At 45.8% G+C, this 20000-nt stretch overlaps 1 protein-coding gene across 2 annotated transcripts in view; it reads right to left on the bottom strand.

Moving 5' to 3' along the window:
• zbtb46 (zinc finger and BTB domain containing 46) overlaps positions 1–20000 on the bottom strand; it is a 57911-nt gene that overhangs the window by 31810 nt on the left and 6101 nt on the right. For both annotated transcript variants that reach the window (XM_078288540.1, XM_071899337.2), the window contains exons 2-3: positions 5194–5418; positions 4006–4951 (exon numbers count right to left, since the gene is read on the bottom strand). In XM_078288540.1, coding sequence (XP_078144666.1) covers positions 4006–4951; positions 5194–5379 — 1132 coding nt within the window. In that variant the 5' untranslated portion in view covers positions 5380–5418. The remainder of the gene's footprint in view (positions 1–4005; positions 4952–5193; positions 5419–20000) is intronic.

Genomic DNA, 20000 nt, shown 5'->3' with positions numbered 1-20000 from the left:
CACGTGTGATTGAACTCTTCACGTCTACATAATCAGATGCTCTAAGCTGTGTTTGTGTGTGTGTGTGTGTGTATGTGTGTACGTGCGTGTGTGTGTGTGTGTGTGTGTGTGTACGTCACACTGGCCATCTACCGGATTGCCAAAATCCCCCAAGCCAACACAAAAGGTCACCATGTGTGTTTTTTTTTTTCTTTTTTTAATACCAGCAAAAAACGCTAAAAAAAAAATTCCAGTTCTGTTTTGTGGGGAAAAGATTAAGTCGGTGTTTGCCCCAAGAATAAAGGAACTCATGCTTTCACCAGTTCATGCTTCTTCTCCATCTACTGACTAGGGGAAGAATGTGCCAGGGGAAGATTATGAAGTTTCCTTCCAAAATGACACATCCGCCTTTTTAAAAAAAGTGACACCTGCACCTACTAAATGGATAGCACAAAATGTAAAAAAAAAAAAAAAAAAAAAAGGATCTGGTACATTTCAAATGACTGTAGTCAATCTATGCCCTTTGTTGACAAAATTATAATTTTATAGACTGGATCCTCTATATTTTCGATTTTAGAAAAATTGAATGATGAATGATGATATTTTATATAATTCTATAATTTTATATGACATATTTTAGAATAGACCTCATATGAAGTTCATTTGAGTCTGAAAGGGAAATGTATGTATAAATAAGTATATACATATATATATATTATATACTATAATATACTAAACTACTTTTTAAATGCTCTCCTGTGATTTTCTAAACATACTGGCTTTGATTTGCAGAAGCATCGGGGGCCCAAACTAAAAATAATATGAAATAATTATTCACAGGCCAGCTACGTAAGCAGGCAGGAAAGTAAAGTCATGGGACTATTTAAAGCTCTCCTCCCCAAAATGTTACTTCCAATACAGTATTATATAGAAAAACAATCCAAATGATCAGGTATGATCAGTGAAATGAGTATGCAGGCACAAGAGTATTGATTCCCCTTTGCCAATTTAACACTGAAGGTTAAAAATGTTTGTGTCTACCGACGCAGGGCGAGTGTAAAAAAAAGAGTGAAGTGAGATCAAGTGTGAGCGAGAGAGAGAAAAGGAAGTTGACTGCTTAGTGGCCTCAATAATGACAACAAGTGAACACAGCAGATGTTTGCAAGGGAAGGGGATCTAAAGAAAACAAATCCTAATTCCTGCAGCTGTTTATGTCAACATCGGCACACGGCGTTTTCATGCAAACCCTCGAAAAGGCTCTGCGTTAATACTGTGAGCCTTTACACAGCCTTATATTATCCTTATATTACAGAGTAATCCAATGAAATCCTCAGTCAGTCAGCCCGTGTCGTATGTAACATTAGCGCCACACATACTAAAGCACGGACACTGATGAGAGATGAGAGTAAGAGAGAGTGAAAGAGTGAGAGAGAGGGAGAGAGAGTGAGAGATGGAGAGAAAGAGGGAGAGAGAGTGAGAGAGACAGAGAGAGAAAAAGAGGGAGAGAGAGTGTCTAGGCACTTTCCATCAATAAGGAATGAAGCAATTAAGCTAATCTCAGACTGGAGGTGCCCTCTCTCTTTTATACCTACCATATCCCTTCATGGAAACCAACAATTGGACAGGATGGCACAACACCCCCCAACCACACACACACACACACACACACACACAAAACAAGCCAACCCCCCATACAGGCTCTAAGGACTCCCCCTACACAAAATGACCTCACTAAACCTGTTCAGCAAATCCCCAACCCCTTCCCTAAACACACAAAAAACCACCTCCTGCAAACGGGCTGAACACACAACAGTGAAACATATCCTGAGTGTCAGGCCAAGGGATGAAAAGCACACACACACACAACCTGACTCATACCCGACCACTCTCAAACGTCATGTTAGCCCACTGGCAACACGATATTCCACTGCTGAATGGCAAGGTCAGCCCTCTGAAGGAGACCCAAATAGTTGATAATCACATGATACAAAGACTCTCGTTTCCTCCTTTCCCCATTCTTCCCATTACCATACCCTTCTCTCTGAACCACTGAAAATCCAGTCCCTTAGCCCAGTTAAAAGCGGGGATAAATAGTTTTTTTTTGGCTAACACCGGGTGAGTCTACACCAGCACAGGCAACACTAGACTTCCTCTAACCTTTAGGCAACAGTGAGAAAACATTTCCTAGGTAATGGCTACTTTACCACAGCCAGGCTAAAACTCGACCACGGAGCTGGCCCACGGGCTTAATGGTGCCATTCACTGTGTTTGTGTGTGTGTGTGTGTGTGTGTGTGTATGTGTGTGTGTGTCAGTGTTGTTGAGTTCAGTGTTGCGGTAACTTAAGGAGACAGGTTGCACTTGGGCATCGTAATAAGGTGTGAGTGCAGGTCACAAAATCCGGGACTTAGGACACTTAGGAGTTAAGTCGGCAAACTCATATAAGCCTATACGGATCTTTCTGTCCTTCTCTCTCTCTCTCTCTTTCTCTCTATCTCTCTCTCTGTCTGTCTGTCTCTCTCTCTTCTTCTGTTTTTCTTTCTCTCTCTTTACCCCTCTCATCTACCCTCCCCCCCCCCCCCCAGTCTCTCTCCACTCCACTCCACTTTCTCTTTCTCTCCCTCTCTCTCTCCCCTTCCCCTTCTCTCGCCCTTTCCAGAGGTCCTTCCCTAAACCCCAGAGAGAGGGGGAGGAGTTTGGGATGGCGAGGACGCGCTGGTAATCCGTGCAGTGACCCAGGTCAATTCAATTATCCTGTTTTCTTTAGCTGCGCGACGCGTGTGCCCATTTCACAGCCAACTCCCTTAATGCGCCCAGGATTAGCTTCCCTTACTTTTAATGATCTACCTATCGACGCCTTGGGCCCCACAGCACGCACACATACATACACACATACACACATACACACGCACGCACGCACGCACGCACACACACACACACACACAAACAGGTAAAAGTGTTTTAATGTATTAGTTTTAGTGTGAAGGAATTCACTAAACACTTCTGTAAGGCTGAGGATCAAGAGAAGCTTTCTCAAAATAAGTATGTGTGTGTGTGCGTGTGTGTGTGTGTGTGTGAGTGTGTGTTTGTGTATGCATGTGCTTGTGTATACGTGGGTGTGTGTTACATAAACTGCGGTAAGAAGAGGATTTTATTATCCATCTGCATTTACCCCGGCTTCACCTCACACCTCCAAGATTTGAGATAATCATCTTAGGCCTAGCACGTTACAGTAGAACCTCGCTAATCTGAACCCCCGAGGAAAAGAGGTCATTTTATACTATTGAGCTGTATGGACGGCTGAAATTCACTGAAATACCAGGCCAAGACACAATTCACAACATGAAGCGCACATGTATTGCAAAATGCCCTGCACACCCCTATGTGCCGTTAAACCTCATTGCATATGTCAACAAAGCAGATCAAACAATTGCACACAGTTGGCGCTCAGGTGGTTAGGAGGTCTGCTTTAAGACAGAAGCATAGATAAATGAGATTCTACTGTAGTTCGGTGTTGAGACATCACACTCACCTAATTATCCAGCCTAATCTAATTATCTCACCACACATTCCTTAATTACCTGCCTGGCTAACTAACTAAGTACATTAGCAAAGTGCGTCTAGAGCCTTATATTCACTGAATCAACACCGCAAAATACTTTCCAGCAGTAAAGTGAGTTTCTGCTTTCGTTTTTGGACCGCATCCATCCAACCCATTTTGAGAGCCAATCCAAACCCACCCCACCTGCTATCGTGAAAATAAAGTAATGATCTAAACCACAAATCCACTCATTTGTAGTACTTTGCTTTAGAATAAAAACTGTTTGGACCTGAAACCGCATGGCTTGCTCTCACCATTGTCATTAGCTGACCCAAATCTACTCAAACAGCAGATGAAACAGTGGGTCTTGTCCATTCGGGTCCAAAAACGACATCTCTGTTATCTAGTATAGCAGGATACTGTGCAGTAGCATTTTCCTTAAGATTGTAGACAGAAAATACAGGTAGGAGCAGATGGTGTGTCTTACCTGGGATATCCTGTCCGTTGTAGTTCCATCCGGCCACAGCCAGGATGGAGGGCAGTGGAGATCCAGGCCGACTGTCCCTGTCTCTCTCCCTGTCCCGCTCTCTGTCCCCATTCCCCTCAGCCTGCTGGGTAATGTGTCTGACCGTGTCCTTGTTCTTCCTGTTCTTCCTCCGGCCCGACCCTGAGAGGGGCTGCCAGGGCCCCTCTCCTCCGCCTCCGCCTGCCCCTCCCGCCCCTCCCGGCCCCTGCTCCCCCTGGCTCTGGGCCGTTCCCCTGGGAGTGTCCCGGGGATGAGAGGAGGAGGTGGGGGACACCTGTTCCTCTTTGACGGTGACGGGCCGGTAGTCGTGCGGCCAGGCGGGCTGGGAGTCGTGGCAGGCTTCCTCCTGGCTCTCGTGGCTCTTGGGGGGCTCCTGGTCCTCCTTGCCGTAGGTGCTGCCTCCCTCGTGGCAGCTGGCGATGGCCGAGTCCCCAGAGGAGTTGGCGGGGCTGGTGCGGCGGCCCAGCCAAGGGGAGGTGCTGCGACCGGACATGATGGAGGCCAGGGCTTCGGACGCCATGCCAACTATCCCTCCTCCTCCTCCTCCTAGCCCCCCTCCTCCGACGCCCCCTCCTCCTACTATCCCCACTCCTCCTCCTCCACCTCCTCCTCCTCCTCCCCCTATGCCGGGGGCGGCCACGGCGCCCATCTCAAAGTCGGCCAGTTCGTCGGCCATCTCGGAGCGGATGCTGATGTCCAGCGCGGCCTTGATGAAGCCGTGGCAGGCCTGGACGATGTCCGTCATCTGCAGGTAGCTGGCGGCCGACATCACCTCGATCACGTTCTTGCTGGTCAGGGCGAGGTGGGCGGAGTACATGAAGTCCAGGATGGCCTTGAAGCCTGTCGCCGTGACGATGTCCAGGTGAGTGACAGTGGTCTGGTGGTGAGGCTCTGCCCCTTTCTTCACCTGGAGGACCACAACAAATAGTGTTCATGGCAGCGTTTTTCTCTAATAAAACCCTTTGTGGTCCATGCTATCTATTTGCTTTGTGTAAGATATAAATAAAATCTGTTTTTAACACTGAAATGAGCACAATTTTTGATATTGATCAACTGGGAAACACAAAGAACAAAATTACTATGCTCTCAAAGAAAAAACATGTGTTCAGACTCCCTTAACCAGTCTGCCCAAGCGCAGCGGTCTCTTACCTGGCAGTAAAGAGTCTTGAAGTAGCGCGAGGAGCCCAGGAGGACATTCTTGTGGGCTTTGAAGATCTTGCCGTCGACAATGACACAGGCATCGCAGAGGATGCCGTGCTGCCTCTGCTCATTGAGCTCTCTGAGGAGCTGACGGTAGTGAGAGGAGATCTCCATGTCCTCCTTCCTGTTGTTCATCTGTGTAGCTGACCGGTAGCCTCTCCTCCAAACTGTCTGCTGGGAGATGAGAGAAGAAATACGAGCCATAGGAGTTAACTTGAGCCGCAATGTGTAGCAATAGACCGTAAATATATAATATCCCACAAAAACATGGGGAAACGTGACAGTTTCAATTGGACACAGAGGTCAAAACAAGGCAGAGAGGAAGAAAGAGAAAGAGAAATACGGGGGCAGTGAAATCCAAGCTGGTTTTGTGACATGTCATTGTTCCCCTGAAAGCCAAATCCACTAAACCCCAAACATCAAAAGGTATTTCAAATCAATTCCTGAGCAAGAAAACAAGATAATTTTGGAAACGTATTCAGATTTTTCTCCTCTAGGTCAATACGAGTGGTGGATGGCAATGACTGTAAACAAAACCCATTGCTTGGAATGTTGTTTTCATTCTAATATAAGGGGGAAAATAAGTGAATTTCGCTGAACCGCTGCTTTAAAGATGAGCCGGGGTAAGTATATCGCAGTAATGACTGTGACAAATAAAACAATGACATCAATAGAAACCACATCTCAACTGCTGTAGTTTGATGTCTAAAAACAGCCCTGTAACAAATAGTCAAAAATCTCGGTGTGTAAACCGTGGCTGACAGGTTCATTTCCAGAAAATGTGTGGCTGGGTGTGTGTGTGTGTGTGTGTGTGTGTGTGTGTGTGTGTGTGTAAGCTCATTAAAAATGGCAGTTTCACAAAATATTTGAGAGGAAGAAAAGCACCTCATTTAGTACAGACCACTTTACCATTAAAATTATCAATAAGCACAGCCTCGATTCGTTTTATTTTTTTTTCCCCCTCTTTTGACAGTGAATATTCGATCAACACTCTACTTAAGAGGAAAATTCGCTCTAAACCATTCACCTCAATAGCTGTGATCTTGGACAGTTCGGTCTAGGCTGTGAACACAGTTTCTCCTAAAGCTACAAACAATAAGATCTCTTAATGACAAATTCTCATTCACTGTCAGCGAATAAGGGACCAACTTCCAGTATCCAGGGTGATGTTACAGGGGACATATTGCGACACAGTGACATATTTTTTGTTTGTTACTCTGACCACAACAAGTCCATAGTGAAGCTCATCATTTGAACTCGCAAGCTATTAGTCCACGAAGCCGGGCTTAAGGGCTTGGTTCTCTGGTTTCTGGCTTTGGGAGCTTGGTTATGTTCGCAAATATTGATCTAAGATCTAAGTGGATTTTCGCTTTAACGTAAATAAAACATGTTCAAACACACTATGTCCTGTGTTTTCTCTGTTGTGTACAGGTTGGATTACAGACTAGAGACTTGTTCAACACACACACAATAGAAGGGATGCGGGAGAAGGGCGAAGACAGGGGAGAGGAGAAGGAGACAAAGGGAGATGCATGCGTATCGCAATGTTGAACCAGCGAACAAGGTGGCGGAAAAACAAAGAGAAACCGCACTCGAACACAAATGTACACACACACGCACAGAGAGAGAGAGACAAAAACCCAAACACACACACTCAGGCAGTGCATTAGCCAGAGCATTAGCAGCCGCCGTTCCCGCTCTCGTCTCAGTGAGGGCTAAATCGCGGGGACGCAGAGTGTTACCAAACGCAGCGGTGATTTGTTTTGGGAACGCCACAGCTGTCAGCTCTCATTGGCCATCCCGGGAGATGACAGCCCGGGTTGGCCAAGGTGACAGCAGCGTTTGCTCGGGGGCCGGCACACTTCAGGTCATGTTTAGCAAAGCTCTGCTCAACCTGATGGCTTGTAAGATCAGATAAATCCACAGTGTCTCCCACGTCCACTTGGACAAACACACCTCCTGTGAACGGCAGTGGACGAGCGGATGGAGTGATGGTGACAACTGCTGAAATCTCCCTTTTTCCAAAAAAAAAACAAAAAAAAAAAAAACTGTTCTGGGTCCCATCCAACGCACGGCTGGCTCACAGCCTTTCACTTTGCTTGGCTTTTCTTTAAGCCATAGAAAAAAAAAAAGAAAACTGAGGAGAAGAAACTTGGATGTGAATGCAGAATAACAGTGTCCCTCAGTGTCTCAAAAGGCCAGTTTTGACGCAAGCGTTTTTATCCTTCGGCTCACACATTGGTAGAAAAATCTATTGGCAGTCTAACCTTGAGGTATTCTTTGCTTTCTGTGCTGTCCTGATGGAGGTATTGAGAGCGGTCACCCTTCACCTTTAGAGACAAACCACGCTGCTCTAAGGACACAATCGCCCCCTTCCTCCTCTCTCCACCTCTTCTTCTCTCACTCAGGGCCGTTGGCACATTGAATTGTATAGTCTGGTCTATAGGATAGGCTCCCTCTCACAGACAGCTAAAACATAGAGGAAGGAAGTCATTTATGGACTATTCACAGAGAAACACCTCAGTACCCTCCTATCCTTCTTTTTGTCCAGGACGTGTATGGTGAGATACAGGGTCACATCGATATCATTATGTATAACACAAGCTGGTCAGCGGCCCTCATTTTAATGGGCTGTAAATGTATCTATTGGTAGCTCACAGCGACATGTCAAAGAAGCAAAGGAAGAGTGCTGTTAGTTCATCAGTGTAACTTTTCATTAGTCAATACTGTGTGGTAAAGCTTGTCCAAAGAGCTAATGATAATATTAGCATATTGTACTGATACATTCTAAAGAGAAGGCCATGGTTCTCAGGGAGTATCAAAGGTTTGCAGTGAGAGTGTGTGTTGTTGTTTGTGTATGTGTGTGTGTGTGTGTGTGTATGCGTGTGTGGCAGGGGTTGCACCAACAGACATGTTAAATGATGCCTCAAATTTAACAAAAACAATGAGCAGTAGAGGGTAAAACAACAACAGAGAGAGAAAGAGAGAGAGGGAGAGAGTGTGAGAGAGAGAGAGAAAGAGAGCGGGAGAGAGAGAGGGAGAGAGAGACAGAGAGAGGACTAATCAGATTTACTGCTTCAACAGACTCACACAGATACAGAGTTAGGAGTTAGGCAGAGAGAGGGGAAAAAAGAACTTTAATGGAGTGCGCTTCGACCTCTGAACTCTTTGGTTTGCTTGTCTAATTGGCTTGTTTAACTTCAGCACGTCCAATCCCCTTCAGCCAGAGAGCCTTTTCTCCAGGGGAACCAATCCCCATGCTGCTCCTATCACAGAAACATCACAAAACAACTCCAGTGTTCATCCTCGCCTTTTAATGCCCTCCGTCTTACCCCACCTCATACCATCAACAGGCCCAACCCCTCTCCTTCTCCCCTGTGAGCAGCTTCTCTTTATAGCATACTTTCCCCCCCCAATATTACCCTTACACTGCATTGACACAAGATGGGAATGTAAGGTAAAATGGACTTGTCAGACAATCAGCTAGAGAGAGGGAGAGAGAGGGAGAGAGAGAGAGAGAGAGAGAGACTTTTGTGTCTCATCGAAAGCATTAGCAGTCTCACCAAGGCTACAGAAACTAAAGCCTCCTTTCAGAGTGTCACAGAGTAGAAGGGAAAAAAAAAAAAAAAAAGCTTTTCATCCTTCTATGAAATTTCACCAAAAAAGAAGCAAGGAAAAAGTCATCAGGAGGCAGGCTGACAGTCTGTGTGTGCTTATTTGTGGTCAGAGCCGATTGTTTCAGTAAAGCATGCCACCAGAGCTCCAAGTCCCTGTCACCCTTCTGAGGCCAAATCAGAAGTGACTGTCCTCCTTAACCCCCCCAACACACACACACACACACACACACACAAGCACCCCCCCTCCACCCCCTGCCCCTAAATACACAGACGCACACAAACACTACCCACACACCACCACACACAGCCAATGTCCCGATGAAGCCGCGCACATTCACACACTTAGCACAGCCGTCATAGCATCACACCCAGTTTGTCCTGGTCACATCACAGCAAAGTCACTTTAGGCCCCGGCCAGACAACTAAAGAGATGAGACGTGTGATGGAGTGAGAGAATGGGGCTTCCTCCTTCTTGCGTTTTCTCTCTTTATGCAGCCTGTCCCTCCGAGCCAGTTCTCTCCCTCCTTGACCGCAGAGGACCAAGGGGAGACGGAGAGCGGGACGACTTTCTGGATCAGAGGCAGAGGCATACTTTGTTTGCGAGGGGGTTTTTACATTCTACAACATTCATGGCAGGCTCATGCCATCGTTCATACACAATCAACACTTGTATTGTGTTATAACATGATTACAGAATAGATTTCAGACAATAAAACTCCCTCGCAGCATTAGTTCTGTGTGTCTATTGATTTATTCCTCATGACTATCCCCTCCGCTCTCAGTTTGCCAAGCGGCCTTGGTGACATTAGTGCCGGGACAAATCGGCAACTAACACAGAAACCTAAGTACGTACAAGCACACGTGGTACAAGGGCAAGCTCATATTCAAGAGGACAGTGCAAGACAAACTACAGTCAGTGGGCTATGCATATCCCTCAACATACTGTATATACTTTCAGCATTCTGGGTATAAGGTTTGGCTGCCTTCAATTTCTTTCTGTATGTTGGCACCATCCAAATAATTGCATGTACTTCCATTTACTTCAAATGAGCGGATTCCAGTTGGTGAGGGCAAATTAACATTTAGTTGCCAGTGTGTTGCCAGCACAATTGTTTCCTCTTGCTAATCACTCCACATACAAACTGCGGTCCTCTGCTCAACATACATGAATAATCAGCTAAGCAATTAAAACAATTGCAACAATTCTGCTCATTATTTGATAAAAATGTCTTCTGTTGGACAAGCATGTCAAATTGAATGAACGCTGAGTTCTGTTCCTCATGTAGGTGCTATAAAATCAAATAAAAATAAAGAAATAAATAGAAAATAACATTGCCAGACTGCCAACCATGGAGAAACACTTGGAGTAGCCAAAGCACCTAGAATGCCTGCTAACTTTTTTTCTGCTCATGTGTGTCTATGCTGTAAAAAATGTCTAAAGCATGCAGCACATTTTGGATGAATTACCTATTTACTGATCACCAAAATTCTGACAGGGTGTATATACCTGAAATAAATATTGAACCATTTACCGGAGCTCAGCATAAACTGGCAACAATAATTTAATGCAGTAAAAAAATACAAATTGAGTAATTTTTCAGAACAACAGATAATAACACTGTGTTACACCTTCCAACACAGCTGAGACATATTATTGCAGTTTGTCAGTTTGACTTTGCTGAGAGTAACACATCAAACCACATTGTTTTATTTTATATGTGAACTTAGGAGTGAATTCACAATCTCGACAGTCGGCATCCCCACTTCTACCTTGGCACTGTCACTGAAAGTCAGTGGGGAGAAAGCAGGAAAAACTGGCCAGTGATGGAAGGAGTGAATGAATGTGAGGATGGAGGAGGGAGGGACGTCAAATCAAGAGTCAAGAGTGGGAATTTGCTGGGAAAATGACAATTTGTCAATCATCCCAACTTCATGCCTCGGCTACAATTTTATAGATTAAAAAAGGAACAAACTTCTTTTGGCGTATCAATTAGCAAATTGTACCAGCGTACTTTGATTTAAAAATGCAGAGTTTCTACGCAAAAAGCGTACAGGTTAACAGGTCTGCATTGCATGAATTATGTATTATGTAAAACCCTAAATATAAAGTGATATCTATGATGTCACACTCAAGAAAGGTATAGAAGATCATATGAGGATCCCTGACATGACGTGCTAATATCCATGAAACATTCAGGTGAAGGAAGAAGAACTGTAGGTTTGCTTGCAAGCAGACTGGTTCCCATATAATGAGAGAGAAGACTGGAAAAGAAAATACAGCAGGTATAAATGGCTTTTAAATTTGAGGCGCTATTCTTCAAACAAGTGAACCAAGAGCAGTATGGTGGAGGAGACAGCCATTAGTTAGCCATAGTAAAATCTACTGAGTCAATCTACAGGCATATTCAACCGAAAACTGTATTAGATTAAAAGTTTATTATTGTTATTTTGACATCCACAATGTAAGCCTAAATGAGTGACAAATGTTTGAAACTGCTTTGGATGTTGATTGTTCATTTGCAACGACCACGAAGGCTCGTTATGAACGTGGGACGAACTTACAAAAAAGCCTCAACAAAAATGGAGTAAGATAAAAACTAAAAAGGAGACAAGTGAAAATGAAAGGCAGAGAACCAGACAAAGATAGAGAATAGTGAATAATGGACAGAAAACAGATAGGGCAGTATTGTGGAGAGAGAAAGGCGGATAGAGACGGAAGATAGAGGGAGGGGGAGACAGGAAGAGTGACTCAGGCAGCCAATATTTTTTAAACAGCTTTGCTTCCACTCAACTGGGCATCAAGGCCATTATCCCGGGGTTAATCCCCAATCCGACGGAGCTGGCAGCCTTCCGGGACAAGCCAGGGTGGCAGCCCGTCAACAAGGCTGGCATGGACAAAAATAATACACACACACACACACACACACACACACACGCACGTACAGGCGAGCACAGCCAGACACAGGGAGCCATGCAAGCCTCAATTAGAAAAAGTAACACAACAAAACTATTAACTGTGAATGGCTTGTTCTTCTTCTCCTGCATTGTCTGCTGAAAATAAACTACTGCTTTGGTGGTCCTTCATTTTATGTCTCTGCCCAACCTCTTTCCAGCTCACTGTATGTATTCATGTTGTCAGTGTCCCTCGTTTCTTTCATTCGCACACCCTCCATCTGTCCACCTTGATCCTTTTCTCCACCTTCACCCGGGTCTAATCATGCAATATTTTGCACTCTGTCTCTCTCTCTCTTGTTCCACTCTGTATTTCCCTGGCTGGCATCCAGGGAACCAAGGTGGAGGAGGAGATGGACCCAAAGAAGGATAGCCTTGTCATGTGGAGAGGGACCAAAGAGGATCCAGGAGGCTTAGAGAGACTTAGCACTTTTCCCTTCACCCCTCTGCCCCTCCCTCCGGCCTAACCCCACCCTGCACACACAGCCCGAAAACAACACCTAGACCCTCCCTATGTGCACCCGGGGACCTCTGTTCCATTCATTCCGCTCGCCCGTTCACATGAGCTCACCTGTCAAAAGCTCTTCCGCAATCCTCCTCCCTCCAGCTTATAACGCAAACGTGTGGCTGCGGCTCCAGCCCATCTCTGGCACCTTGCCTTCTCACCTCCAGCCACCTGTATGGGCGCTAAGCCTGGAGTGATCTCAGGGGAATCCAGGTCTGGTCGGGATGAGCTGGGATCATCCCAGGGTGACCGGAAAAAGGTGTGACTCCAAAGAGTCCGTGTTTATATATTGATGTTCTTTGGCCTACACGCTAATGGCTCCGTCTCAACTTCACCTCGTTCCTCCGATGCCCCGCAAAGTCTCAGTCACACAAAGCACTGCCCCCTTCCAGCAAGGTGCAGGGAGAACCTGTCCTAAGTGTTGGCCCCTCCCTAGCATGGGCCAGTTTGACATATCAAGAGTGTCAAATGGGGTGAGAACATGGTTAGGGTTGAAAAAAAATCCAAATCCCCCCATCTGCCTGTCTCTCTGTCTCTGTCTCTTTTTATGTGTCTCTCTTTCTGTCTCTGTCTCTCCCTTACACTCATGTACGTGAGTGAGTGAGTGTGTGTGTGTGTGTGTGTGTAGTTTCTGGGCTATCTTTCTCTCTAGGCCCCTAAGCCTGCTATGTCTCCCATGGTAACTCCCTGACTGACGACCCGGGGCTTAGCCTAAATTCTCTCTCTATTAAAAGCTGTGAAATGCAAATAATGAAACATCTCATTACCACTGTCGGAGAACCCAAAATGAAAGGAGGGGGAGAGCAGGAGGGAGGTGTGGAGAGGGGATGAGGAGGACTGGAAGACGATGAAGTGGCAGGAGGGAGGGAGGCGGAGGAGGGGAGGTGAGAGGCCGGCAGAGACGAGAGCGAGAGCCGGAAATAAAAGGAGTGAAACAAGGGGAGGAATGGATGGGAAAAGAGAAGAGAGAGGAAGGGAGGATGGGATGAAAAAGGCAGAGGAGGGAGGAGAGGGGAGGAGAGGTGAGGGGAAGGGAACAGATAGCCAAACAGTGAGTCTTTTGTTTGAGACGTGTTGGCGTTAGGTAGAGAGCAGCCAGGATTGGCCAACTAAGCAAACAGGGGTGGAGCCCTAGGAGGTGTCATTCAAATGTCAAAAGACCAGCACTGGAATCTTCTGCTCGACTTTTTCTTACATTAACCAAAATCTAGTGTAAAATCTAAGCATCAGTCAGTAGCTTTTGAATGTAACCGTAGTGCAATCACAAGTAATGTAAGCTGCCTGTCAGACACTTCAGATGAAATTGTTTCTTTAACCTTGAAGGCTGTTTTGCAAGCCTCTCAAAAGAAAGCCTTCTTCAGAATAAAGAACTGCCGTGTGTGTGTGCATGTGTGTGTGTGTGTGTGTGTGTGTATGTTTGAGTGTGTTTTGATTGATAACTTTATTATCCCCCAAGGGAAATATGACGTACTGAGCTTTCATCTTCATTCCACATCATCAATCACCTCTTAACACCAGCGTTGCATTGGCTAAACAAAAATGTTACACTATTTTCTTCTATGTATTCAGATGTAGGTGTAATTTTGAGACGGGAGTGAGCTACCTCTTTAAAAGACATCTTTGTAGGCGTGGGGAAGTGAAATCACCTACGGGAAGTGTCTGTATTTGGTTTTGCAGGTGGGAGGAGGTTGGTGGGTGGGGTGTGGGGGAGGCGGTGGTCTCATATGACAATGACCACATCACCTTGTGTGGTCTCCTAAAGTCTAAAACACAGTTTTCAACAGTAAAATGGTTTGGAGCCTCATCTGCTGACGTACAAATCCATGATATCATGAGGGAATTCATGGCAGGTGTGGGTCTGAGGTCAGACAGGGTTAGGTCTTGACTTCTAGGAATGGATGAGTTTGTTTGTGTATTGTGTAAGTGGTTTTGCAGTTAAAGAAGCATCATATGCTTTTCCTTTTCCTTTCCTTGACAGGATTAACAGTGTACGAACTGACACTGGATGCTGGAAAAGGTCTTGCTCTTTATATTCTTTGCTTAATGCTCCCCTTGTCCTTTTAGCTTGCTTTTACCTCCCCTTTTCCTTTCTTCCTCCAATTTCACAAAATTTTTGTCACTTGGCAAATCTCAGTTATGTTTTGAAAAGCACCAAATGGCTTTGTGGCTACAGTGATGATGACAATATAAGGCTGGACCGGCTCAAAACTCGCATTTAACACCCTCCCCGAGCTCTCTCTGCCAGCGGGTGTCTGTGTGTGTGTGTGTGTGTGTATGTGTGTGTGTGCATGCGCGTGCATGTGGAGACCCTCTTGTAGGTTTTAACGCAAAAACCTGTCACAGCAAAAAAGCAACCTGTCACGACTCAGCTATACACGACCGTACATGACTGTACCACAAAACACAACACAAGCAGCCTGTTCCCGAGCTGTTAAAACAGTCACCGCAGCCACCGGCACCAAAGGTCTCTTACACACGCACACGCACACACACATCCATACAACCATACACACAAAACATGAAAACATGATTAGTACAGAGGAGTTAAAACAACGGGTTACCAGGAGGAAGAAAATGTGAAAATTAACATATGGTTAAACAATGCCAGTCCCAAAGGAGTAAATGGCGAAGCTCTGTCAATTCTGGCTTCGCATAGAACCAATGAAGACTGAAGACTAATTGTTGTTTGTTAAAATGTGTGGTTTTTGAATGTGTAAGTGAGTGACTGAATGATGGTGACTCACTGCTGGTGGCCAGTCGCTATCTGGTGCCGAGGCGGGTGTCCAGTGTGTGTGTGTGTATGTGTGTGTATGTGTGTGTGAGGGTAACTTGGTGTGACTGTCGCTCTGTCAGACAGCAAACAGAGGCATCTTTCTCAAATCCACACTGGGCCGCAGCTTACAATGAGCTCACGCAAAGAGGGGAGTAAAAAAGCCACAGCTTAAGTGTGTGCTCACAAGTTCAACAGGCACACCCTCCTTCCCCCCTGAGCAAATATTAAAAGAGACTTCACTCCCAGCTAATCTAATTCACAAACACTCCAAAGCACACACGTACAAAAACACATCATTTTACCGTATTAACTAAGCCCTCAACATGCAACATTCACTTACAACTAGCTAGCATTCCTAGAGCCTACCATACAACCACAACCGAGCAGCAGACTGAGTCATTTCCATATAGATAGAGAAGTGTTTATAATAACACATTTGTATATAATAGCCCGAGGCTGCGTTGTCACTCATCAAGCTGATCAAAAAGCAGCTACTGTACAACACTGATGAATCTTGGAGCGCTTTTGCGAATCTGTCCTTCAATGGTAGAAAAAAAAATAAAAAAAGGAGGTGAGATAAAGGGAGAGAAATCAAGGGGAGAGGAGAGGAGCATCTAAATATAGAGAGTCTTGCATTTTGGAGTCGGAAGAAAGACAGTGAAGGGTAAGAAAGAGGAAGGGAGACAAGTCGAGTCGCGAGATGCAGCGGGGAGAGGAGAAAGAGAGGCAGAGGAGGAGTGGAGGGAGAGGGGGAACAAAGAAGAGAGCAGTAAAGATGGAGGGAAAGCGGCGGCGTATACAGCAGCGAGAGAGGGATAGAAGAAAACAAAGGAGGAGAGAGCTTCAGTATAGCTTGAGATCGATGGCTACAGAGCCTCGGTGGGTTTCTCATCTACTGTAGTGTTGCTTAGTGGACTGCTGGACATGGAGGACACTCAATTGTCTCTGTGCGACTCTACAGTTCAATACACTGCACAGTGTATCACTGCGGACGTTTATCAATACATAGCATCAATATTGAGGATCTCCCCTATCAGTGATCTTTTCAGCAGTTTCCACACTAACCGGCTTCAGTGAAAAGCATTAAGGGCAACCGATGCCCTCTTTTTGCCGACTAAATTCTAATATCAATCAATGAAGGTGCAAACCCATTAAAATTCTTTGCCTTCTTTGTCTTTATACCATGCTATGACAGGCTATTCATGGAAGCATCACTGTAATTTAACATAGTGTCTGCTCACTCAAATATCTGCTCACTGTTAAGACGCTTCCCGAAGAATACTGAAGAAGCCTGTGGCAACGTTTCCATGCAACATTTTTCCCTCACGCCGAAATGTGATTGTTAAAAGTACGGGGCTGGTTGTGTAGGTTTTTTTCTTTTTATTTTTGCACGGACGAAGACTTGGAGGGTGGCGTGGCTTGAGGCCAACACGTCCAGCGTGATTGATGAAGTGAGAGGGTCGACCAGACAAATGCCTCACCTGGATCCTCGCTCCTGTCCTGTCCTCTCCTCTTCTGTCATCCCTCTTTTCCTCTCCCCTATCTAACTGCCATCGCACTCGGAGTGTGTTTACTCGAATGCGGTTTGACGTTTGATTGTCACCTGTTGACTAGCACGAACGGCTGCCATGGCTAACAGGCTTTTGGAACTATTGGTGTTTTTTTTTTTTTGTTTGTTTTTTCCCCCCATAGGAATGGAAAGAACCACAATGTCATGTACAAGAAGTGGCATAGCCAGAAATGAAAGAGAAAGAGAACGAGAGAGAGAGAGAGAGAGAGAGAGAGAGAGAGAGAGACAAAAAGACCACTGTGTAAACTCCCATGATCGTGCTCACCGTCGCTAAGGACAACACCCACCTTGGAAACCTAATTTTGAAGAAGTCACACATTCCCACATTGTGAGGCAGTGCCAGTATCAGGTGTCCGTCCAAACCACCAACCACCAATCAACCACCACCCCCTCCGTGACACACCACCGCACACACCAAAACAACCAGAGGGGGGGGGGGGGGGGGGGGGGGAAGGTGAGAGAGAGAGAGAGGGAGAGGGAGAAAGGGAGAGAGGGAGGGGTGCGGGGGTGAAAGAGAGAGAGTAAAAAAGAAGAGGGCAAGGGAGAGAGCCAGCCAGAGACAAAGGCAGAGAGAGGGACAATGAGCGGAAAGAGGATGAGTGGGAAAAAAAAAGAAAATAGGAGGAAGAGATGAGGTGAAAAGGAATAGAGAGCGCACTGCCAGCTCACCGTGTTCATTGACAGAGCGAGGAGAGAACAAAAAGACGGCAACAATGAGACTTTCATGTATATGTATGTTTGAGTGTGTGTGCGTGTGTGTGTGTGCGTACGTGCATGAACATGTGTGTGTGTGTGTGTGTGTGTGTGTGCGTGTTGGGAAGAGAGCAGTGAAAAGGCTGGGCTCGCCCCGCGCCAACAGAAAGGGGATGTGAACCTACTCACTTCTGTTTGCATTTAGACGGGCCTCACCTCTCCTGTTCACCTAAAGGGAAGTGTACTGACACAGGAGAGCTCGTAAAATGTCCAGCGACAAAGACACATCTCCACTTTCCTCGCCGATTTATAACGTTCATATAATAACACACTAAGGATCAGCCTTTCAATGCTGAAAAGGCCTTTATAAATCACAATAATCCCCCGCACCCCCCTTGAGAATTCACCTTATAACCTGAAGACCGAACTTATTCTAACTCAAGCAAACGCTCGTCTTGGACTGCAACGGGTCAAACAAATGTTGCTGTTTTGGGAGAAAAGTGGACCCAGAGTCCATTGTGGCTAGCTGTTGCATTAAAGGGGATGTTAAAATATGAGATAGGGTCAGGGGGAAGGATAAAAATGAGAAAGGGAACAGGGAGAGGGTAAAAATGAGAAAGGGAGTAGAGGAAGGGTAAAAATGAGAAATGGAGTAGGGGAGGCCACAGGAGGCACCTGGCCCACTTACAGCAGAGGAGGGGGTGGTGGAGGAGGAGGAGAGGTAGGAGATTAAGGAGTGGGAGGGAAGAGAGAAGGAGGAGGAGGGGGAGGGGGAGGGGGAGGAGGAGGAGGAGGAGGCCTGGAGAAAGAGCGAGGGAGATGCAGCTGGGATGGAGCAGAGGGCACGGGGAGGACAGGGTGGGGCGGAGGAGCGGGTGAAGTGAAGGAACGGGAAAGGTGAGGAGAGAAGGGCTATGAAAAGAGGAGGTAGGGAGGAGGGAGGGGAGAATAGATGAGGTAATAGGAAAGGGGGCAAAGGGCAGAGGGGGAGGTGAGAGACAGAGAGAGAGATAGAGATAGAAAGAGAGAGAGAGAGGAGGTGGGGGGGGGGGGGACGGAGGAGAAGAGGTGGCCTTGTGATGCCGAGAATGGAGGTGGTGTGCGCGCGTGGATGAATGTGCGTGTGTGTGTGTATGTCTTTTGCGTGTGTGTGTGGGTGTCTAAAATTATGACGAAAAACTAACACCTCACCCAAAGTATGAATAACCGACCACAATAGGCCAATGTTGGTTCAATCTCTTTCTACCAGTACATTCGAGCAGCCTGTCCATACCACTAATATCCCACTAATACCACCCACAGTCCTCGCTCCACCTCACATCAATGAATATTTCATGTCCTGATGGCACTTTTAAAGCAAAAACTAATTAGCAAATCCAAGTTGATCTGGCATTAGTCATATCAGGCCAATTAAAAGCCCAGGCCTACTGTACATGTTAATGGCAGCGAAGTGGAATAATTGTATGTTGAGCAGGGGAGAGAATGTTAAACAGGCCTTGTTAGCAGCACTTTAGCACTCTAGCCTGAGTCCATGGCTGGATTACAAAACTCTCCAAAGCAGGATAATGTTCGTCAGAAATACACACACACACACACACACACACACACACACACAAAATGCACACCTTTACCACTAGCCAACGAAAACTCTATCCATTAATTAGAGTGTCATCATCAACTCCATGGGGTCAGGTCCAATACTTATGGCTAAAGAAGAGAAATATTTCCAGGGAAAATGATGGTTTTATGCTTCAGTAATAATATTAAACAGAGATCCTAATATTGGCAGAAGCTCACAGGTCAGATATTATGCAGTATTAGTGAGAGAAATCCATTTTCTGCTCCAGACAGTGTTTCTGTGGTCGGTGATAGTCAATACAAGGTGCTGGAGACGGTATTTGTGTGGTATCGAGTAGAGAAAGGCGTTAGTATGTATTTGAGTCTTTCCAGCTTTCCCTCTGTGTGTTTTTTTTACGGAGGAGTTTAGATTGAGACAGACAGCATTGACACACACAGACTAAACTGTGCTGCACGAAAAAGCGACAGAATAACAAGGGCTAGAACTCTTTTGGAGTGGATGTCTGTTTCATCACACCCCCCCCTCCCCCCCCACTCCCTCTCTTTCTCGTTCCCTCTTTCCCTTCCTCTCTCTGCCTCCCTGTCTCTCTCTCTCACCTGAGCTTTGATATGGAAATCTCTCGCCAGCCAAAGCCCGAGGCTAGTTGACTGTTTCTAAAGATGTATTTGCTCAAAGCCGCTCAATTTCTCATCAAATGCTCACACTGTGGGTATAAAAGACAAACTCTTTCACTGGGAAAATAACGACTAACAAACACGTACACATACGCTCCTTTCAGCAGTCTGCAAACCCCATATTTCCACAAAGATTTTTCTCATGCCCAAACCTTCAAGTTCTTAATAGCTTATATAAATTTGACTACAAAAGGTGCTGACCCTTGTTGCGAAGTAGAGAGCTGCAGCTGCCTATATTGTCATTCGAGTACTTTGTGTGTGTGTGTATGTGTGTGTGTGTGTGTGCGCATGTGTGTAGATGGTTTTTATGTTCTTTCCTATTGGTTTACCATCACAGTCCAGAAAAAAAACAAAAAACATCTACTTCTTCTAGGAATGGTGACATCATGCAGG

This window comes from Centroberyx gerrardi, chromosome 14 (assembly GCF_048128805.1).
Source record: "Centroberyx gerrardi isolate f3 chromosome 14, fCenGer3.hap1.cur.20231027, whole genome shotgun sequence".
NCBI classification, from domain to species: Eukaryota; Metazoa; Chordata; class Actinopteri; order Beryciformes; family Berycidae; genus Centroberyx; species Centroberyx gerrardi.
Note: the sequence above shows the minus strand (reverse complement) of the source record. Positions and strands in the feature narration are given on the sequence as shown.